Source organism: Gymnogyps californianus, chromosome 7, assembly GCF_018139145.2.
Source record: "Gymnogyps californianus isolate 813 chromosome 7, ASM1813914v2, whole genome shotgun sequence".
Lineage (NCBI taxonomy): Eukaryota > Metazoa > Chordata > Aves > Accipitriformes > Cathartidae > Gymnogyps > Gymnogyps californianus.
Window position 1 is genome coordinate 12,138,278 of NC_059477.1, and position 7,619 is coordinate 12,145,896.

General features: G+C 50.2%; 1 protein-coding gene across 6 annotated transcripts in view; it reads right to left on the minus strand.

Moving 5' to 3' along the window:
* Window positions 1-5,138, minus strand: part of ANKRD44 (ankyrin repeat domain 44) — a 144,296-nt gene extending 139,158 nt beyond the window's left edge. For all 6 annotated transcript variants that reach the window (XM_050899764.1, XM_050899763.1, XM_050899761.1 and 3 more), the window contains exon 1: window positions 5,099-5,138. In XM_050899764.1, coding sequence (XP_050755721.1) covers window positions 5,099-5,125 — 27 coding nt within the window. In that variant the 5' untranslated portion in view covers window positions 5,126-5,138. The remainder of the gene's footprint in view (window positions 1-5,098) is intronic.
* Between the last annotated feature and the right edge of the window lie 2,481 nt (window positions 5,139-7,619).

The window sequence follows — 7,619 nt, forward strand, 5'->3', positions numbered from 1 at the left end:
AGTGGTCCTTTCAGTTCTAGTCACACTGCATTACTCTCAGCAATCAAGGACAACAGGCAAATACCAGGAGACAGGATGAGGTTTTGCAGTTAATAGCAGCCTAAGTGCACACACTAACCATTTATCTGGGCTTCATTATCCTTACGCACGCATATGCATGCTTGTAAGGGTAGCCTAAAAATAATTCTGTTGTTTTGTACATACAGGGCCTGAGCTGGTGACAATGAAGTCACAGTCAATTATGACCCCCCAGGTGCACCAGCTCACAGCTAGACAGAGCCTGTGTCTGTCTCAGATTTACAGCAAGCTTCCCACTGAATTTGGTGGTGCAGGCGTAAAAACACTAAGCACTACATCTCTTAAAAGTAGCTGTGCAGGCTTCACCTCTAGGTAACTTCCCATTTAATTTTTTTTTTTTTATAGAAAACATTCTCAGTGTCTTTCAAAGACAGAATGATGCATTTTCCCTGTAAACATGCGTAACTATACTCAACAGCTAGGCAGGGGAGAGCTTCCATCAGCCTCTGACAGACATCAACAAGCAGGACGTCCCCACACACAAGCCACTCCGACTGTCACTGCCTCCGATGCCGCACGATGGGTGCATTTGTGCTGAGGCGTGTGAAGGCAACTCGGTCTGTGCAGGCCGAGAGCTGGCATCCCAAATCAAACACAGCCACGCACGGAGTGACTTTGTTGGCTTTAAAAAGGAAGAAGAGGATGGAGTTAGCTACGGAGACAACCTGCAGGCCTGTGGGCACTGCTGGCAATCCTGCAAGGAGGGCCTCAGCTGGCAAGGCAAGCCTGGAAATGAGATGGAGACACTACAGAAACTTAGATTCTTCCAAAATAATTTTCCAAAAGCTAACTCACAGAAGGTTATATAGAGAAATATTTTAAGATATTTTACCCTCTCAACAGAGCGCTGACAGGAGCAATTGTCTGTGTTTGCTGCCCAGAACCGTCAACGGAAACCCTGAAGATTAAAAGCACACTCAGCAGGACTTTGACTAACAGGCTTTCCCTTGAAAAGTTTGCAAGTGGCAAACAAACAGTTCTCAAGAAACCAAGTTACTTGATGCAAGTATGAAGAATAAGCCGTGCAAAGACCTGCAGGCAGCGGGCAGGGAGAGCAGTGGCAGGAAACACCCTGCGCCTGGTGGTTACTCAGAGGACAGGAGAGAGGTAGGCCCAGGCAAGACTACTGCTCAAAAAGCAGCCACAAAAGTCAAAAACCAATTGATACTTTCACCCTTAGAGAGCTTTGGTGAAGGGGAAAGGAGACTCATGAGAAGGAGGGAATGGCAACTCAAAATACAGGAAGGAATGAAGAGCTGCAGCAAGCAGGTTCCTCAAACAGCACCTGAGGGGCACAGCAAGGGTTTTCATGCCCTGTCATACATGCAGAGCCAGGCTCAAACTGTGTCAGTGCAACTCACACCTGAAAGCCTCTGGCCACCCACTTGTTGAAGCACTTATCTTCTGCTCCTTCTGAACTCTAGCTTAAATGCAGAGGCTTTTATCACATACAACTGCACCCTCACATAATATAAAATACTAACACTTACCAAAATGGAAAAGGTACAACCAATAAACTGGATGGGGAACAACAGAGTAATAACTCTTAGAATTGAAAAAAAAATTTTTTTCAGTCCTTAAAGCAATTGGCATGCTTGCTGTAATCACCATTCACTGCAGAGATGGTAAAAAAAAAAAATGAACGGACAAAAGTTTTAAGATTTAGAGTAAGTTTTGCAATATTTGTATATGACAACTGCAATATTTAGAAGATCAGAACACTTACAACTGCACAGACACACTACTACAGACAAAGATTACAATCCTAGGCATTTAATTTAAGTTTTATGAATTATCTTAGGTTGTTTTCAGCTTAACATTTAGTCATTCAAAAATGGCTAGTGGGGGGTTACTGAAGAAAGGAAGGCCTGGAAGAAATTCATGCAGAAATGAATGATGGTAGAATATACTTCCTGTGGTTAAATGATTTAAGGGTTTCTCGTGGCCCGACTGATGAGCTAGCAATTACCGTCACTGGAAGCAAATTCAAGTAACCTACACTAATGCTCAACTCTTAAACTAAGCTCTCCTGCCTAAGAAGTGAATGCAGCCAAAGTACCTATAATCTCTTTGAAGGATTAAGCATAGCAATAACCTTTCAGCTATATCAAAAAAGAAGCAATAATGAAAGTCTGTCTTCAAAGCCCGTATGAGAAACTGTGTGATTAATTTCTCATCTATCTGAACGCTCCACGTGCTGTTAGATGCGGTTGGTAAGAGAAGCCAAGAATGGAGGCGAGGAGGAAACAGGTTACTTAGAGAAACATGTGTTTAAATTCTCAGTGTGGGGGTTCTCTAGTTGTCTCCTACACGAAGCTCTCCTCACTGGTCAAGAAAGTCATGGATCCAGAGGAAAGCACGCGCTACAGAAATCACAACGACAAGCAGAGGAGAGAGCTCTCTGTTTCGGAGTGAACCTCCCCTGAGCATCGCAACTAAGACCTGAACCAGACTTCACACTCAGTGCAGAAAAAGCAGCCCACACTCACAGCAGCCCAGGTCCCAATGGCTGCAGGTACGCGTGGTACGCAGCACCCTACGTACTGTAATTCCCTTTGCAGGGGACTGCAAGCACACGGACTGCTGTGGCCTCTGGTGTTTAAGCAAAAGGAAATGGTTTCCTGAATCGCTGCAAGTTATCACTGCCACAATTGCCTCGATCCTTAAGAGCAGGAAGAAACGCAGAAGGAGCCTGCTCCTGCAGCCGCAGTGAGTATGAGCATGGGTAGGAGTTGTTACAGGAATGCAAATCCTCCCAGGCACGTCATTCTTCGTCCCAGCTTCACCTCTGTTTTGCCTAGGTCTGTCTATAAACATGTGGGGCTGCTGCTACTGTGTCTCTTTTAGTTAGAGGTGGGCCAGCCTAGGGACGGCACTCTTCGAACCTGATGTAGATGAAAAGTACAGCTTGGCCTGATGCACACAGAGCTGCTGCTGCAGGCCGCACAGCCCCAGTGCCTTGGTTACAACTGCTCGGGCTGCATGTTGGAAAGGCTCTGCCAGCAACGGCTCCGAATACACAGAAACAGGCACATGTAAACTTCTGCACTCAGCTTAAGAGGAAGCACCACAGCCAGCTTTGAATGTATCCTCCCCCTCCTCCAGTCTCTCAGAAGAAAAAGATCTGATGAAGAAACTGAAGAAAATCAAAAGAGATCCAGTAGGATGAGTACAGGAGACCAATATATCCCTTTGTAAATGACAGGAGACACATACCCACAAAGAAAAACTATCAGCCTGTCATATCGTGTCCCAGGCCACAGCCTGACCAGGAACCACCATGAGCATCCACCAATATTCGGAGCATCCCCAAAGCAGGCATGCTGCAGGGGTGTAACGGCAGCTGCAAGGAGCCTCGTCCCTCAGCTTTGAGGGTTCTCAGAAGAGAAGAAAAGGCAGAACGCTAAGACAACAGCCTACCATTTTTTATAGCAATACAGACTTCGTCAAGACGTGATCCACTTGACTTAAATCTGTTTTGACTTCTACCGCTGCTGCTGAAGCAAAATCCTTGCTGCAAGATTCCAGCAAAGGTTTAAAAACTCTAAAGGCAGTAAATTCAAGGGCTTCATTAAATATGTAAAAAGCACTGAAATGGTACAATTTTGGTCCTCCATAATGTATGTATTTTTAATATTAATGCTTGCTGTTTGGATTTTTAATACGCACATCCTACCTGAATCTCTTTATGAGACTCAGTCTGTGCACCACAGGGTAGTGAAGCCTCATGGCGTGAAACATTTTCTTTGCCGGTCATAAGCACCACATCTAAAGATGAGGATGTTCGAGGGACACATCAGGAGACAGCCCATAAATACTGCCTTCTGCTACACACGAAAACGCGTTATAGACCATGCTTGGTCACACAGTGCCGCTTTTACTTTAGAAGCGGCTTTATCCTTTTTTCCTTTCAAAACTCTTTTCAACGTGCTATGTAGCGGCTTTGTGCATGTGGAAGATTTTCTTAGAAAAGCATAAATAGACTGCGAGTGAGGCCTGTGATCTATAAGTAAGGGGTATTTGGAGAGGGGCTGGGTGCAGACAGTCCTGAACCCAACAGGAAGGTCTGAGGCTTGCAGGACACCCACACTGCAGATCACAGGCAGACCACGTTAAATTAAAAATAGCAGATTAAAGCACACAAAGGGTGTAACAGTTGGTAGAGTATGTGGATAAATCAGGATGTGGGAGCCATAATATCAATTTACTAAATATTTTTAAATGCTTTTAACTACTAGCGATAAGGAATACTTTAATACTGATTACAGCTGTCTGCCCATCGCTAAATTTAACACGATCTAAGGGTTTAATACTATGGTTTTTCCTAGTAGCCTGCAAACAACAGCGACAGCTAACCCGAATAGGCACTTCCTAAGTAAAAAGGCGACAAGAAAAATAATTTATACGTATGGCACGGCAATGAAACGAGGGAGAAATCCCAAGGAAGGATAAGCAGAGCCAAGAGGCCTTTCGAAACGAGCCAACATCCACTTCCATCCCACCCCGCCGACGGGAGATGTCAGGATTTCACCGAAGACCGCGGGGCGACGGCGGCGCGCTCGGCTGCGCGGCGGGGGACGGGCGAGCGCCTGCGGCGAGTACCCGGCTGCCGCCGCCGCGACGCCCGGGGAGCTGCGCCCTGCCCGGCCCCGCGCCCCCGGCCCCGGCCCCGGCCCCGGCCTGCCCGCCCGCACACGCCGCCTGCGCGGGCGGAGACAATGTCCGCCGGGAGGGGAAGAGAAGCGCATCTGCGGCGGCTCGGCGGGCGGGGGGGCAGCGGGGAGCCGGCACCGCACGGCGAGCAGCCGTGGCGGCGCCCCCGGGGAAGGGGGGACCGCGCCGCCCCCGGCCGCCTCCGCTGCGGGCCCCGCAGAGCCCCCGGCTGAGGAGAAGGACCTCCCCCGGCGGCTCGGCCGCCCCACACAACGCGGAGCCGGGCTGGGCCGGGGCGCGCTGCCGCGGCAGGCTGAGGCTGAGGGAAAGCCCGCCGCCCCGCTCCCGCCCGCCCCGCGGCGCCCACCTGGTCGGCGAGCTTGAGCACTGCCATCCTCCGCCGCTCCTCCCGCGCACATGCAGTTCCTGCGACGGGCGGCGAGCGCGCCCCGCGACCGGCGCTGCTGCGGCGGCGGCAGCGGCTCCGCTCCGCGCCGGCGGGGCGGGGCGGGGGCGCGGAGGCCGCCTCGCCTCGCCCAGCCCGGCCCGGCCCAGGAAGCGGGAGGCGGGGGGAGCTGCCGCGCACGGGCCGCGCCGCCACCGCCGCCTGCCGCCGCCTTTGTTCGCGCCGGCGGACGGTGCTTGCGCGGAGCGCAGCGCAGGGCCGCCCCGGGGGCTCTCGGCGCCCCCGCCCCGCCGGGCAGCGCGAGGGGCGGTGCCGCCGGACCGGGCCTGCCCCGCCGCCCGGACCCGCCCCGCGCCCCGGGGGGCGGCCCTGACCGGCGGCCTGGCCCGGGCCGTAGTCGGGGGTCCCCGGGGGCACCTGCCGCACGCCGCGGGTGGGACCCGGAGGGGCTGGCTGCTGCCGGTCTGGAGCCGAAACCCGAGCGCCCCCAGCCCCCTCAGGGAGACGGTGGTACCCCCGTCAGATCGGCTGTCTCAGAGGGAGGCCATGGTACCCCCGTACCCGCTTCAGGGTGGGCGGCCTGGCAGGGCTCCAGGCTTGTGGCATGCACTTGGCTTCACTCCCATGAGGACTGAGGTCTTCAGGCCCACTTTCGTTCCCACCACGCTGAGGGAAAGCAGGGAACATGCTGTTCCAAACCCATGTAAAAGTGGAAGCCGAGGCCTTTACCTTTCTCTTTTTTCCGTGTGTGCGTGCATATGCAGAGAAACTAAGTGTTCGTCAAATCCCATGAAACAGGCGCAACTGTCAAGAGTCTTTTGGGGTTTTTTTTTACCTCGTTTAGGATTATACGGTTTTAACAGCTGCCTTGCCAGAATCTGGTAACTCCTGACAAGTCCAAGTCTTTGCATACTCAATATATTATTTCACTTTTCAAGGACTAGCACATCAGATAAACTGTACTTCTTTTTAAACAAGCAAGCAAACAAGCTGCACAGTCCCTGCCCAGTGCTGCAGAGGAAAATGAACATCATCCAATGTTCCTGGTTCAGCTGACCTGGGGGAAGCTTCAGTTCCACCCTCAGATCTGGCTGTCAGTGTGACTCGAGCACCAGAGCAAGACTGCACAGCCAAGCACATCAGTGGGGAAAAAAAAAGAAGAAAAAAAAAAAAAGCATAAAGGGGTAAATTCTTTCTTACCCCTCGGAGTTGATGAGCTGAATCCCTGAAGCATGTGATTTGATTAAAATCATTGGCACAATGCACAGCAACAGGAGTTATAAACACGCTGAAGGTAATGAGGGTAATTACATTTTTCCAAGGACACGTAACTGAAAAGCAAAGGATTGAAGATTCCCTCTTCCCCTCCTCCGTGTTGCACAGAGGCCAGGTATTTCCCCACAAGTTAGATTCTGCAGTAATGAGCTCCCATACCCCGCGACACATCCGACATGACTCTAATTTATGACTTTTCAACCCTTGATTACAGAACAGGGTGACTTTAAGTAGTTTAAAAAAAAAAGGGGGGGGAAGTGTCTTCTATGGAAGAAAACCAATCCAAGAAGGAAACAGATGTTGGTTTCAGGCTTCTGAGGCATCATTATAAATGGGGATTAAAAATAACATACAAGTTACAACACATTTTGACTCCATCTATTTTAAAGGGGTCTTAACGGAAAAAACAGTGTTAATATAAATCAGTCTTTTAAAGAAAAAAATAAAAAAGCAGCAAGAGAGAATCCAGTACCTGTTAAGAATGTATGAATTCAGGCAGTTTTTCTTTTTAATATCTTCACCCCTTATGGTCTTCGTCACGCCAGAACACCTAGAAGCATCATGCTTGCATCAGCAGGTTCACTCTGTGTCAAACAAAGCACTAAGAAGGGCAGTTGGCAGCCCTGCACTGCTGTGCGCCGTGGACCGGAGCCTTTCTGTGTCCCACTGATTCAATCCAGAAATTCTGCTTTGACAGTCCGCTCCCAGGCTCTGTCGAAACAGACGCTCACCACACAGAGGTCAGAAGTAAGCAGAAGTTAGCTTCCAGCTGAGAGCAAGCAAAAAAAGGAAGAGGGAAAATGGAGGGAACTTTCAGCATTATAAGGAAAGGTCTGTTTTGTTATTTTCCATTGCAGAGGCGTATTTCCAAGGACTTAGCATTCACCATAGCATTTTCCCTGCATTTAAACTTGGTAGATACATAAGGAAAACGATTTTTCAGATTTGCTCTGTGCTCCCCTCACTTTCGGATCCAAGAATCTGGTACAAACCCTTGTACCTTCTTTGGGACCCCCGACAATCTCCTGTCAGGGAGCTAAGCTGATGGTGTGCCATCTGAATGGAAATCTGCTGGTGCAGTAGGAGCCCAGTTCCTTGGAAGTAAATAATTGGGCTAGATGTGAGGTAGTGTTAAAATATTTTTCTGAGTTTTTTGTTCCCAACAAGCAGTCTCGTGCCAGCTCCTCTTTCCCCGGCCCCACAGGAT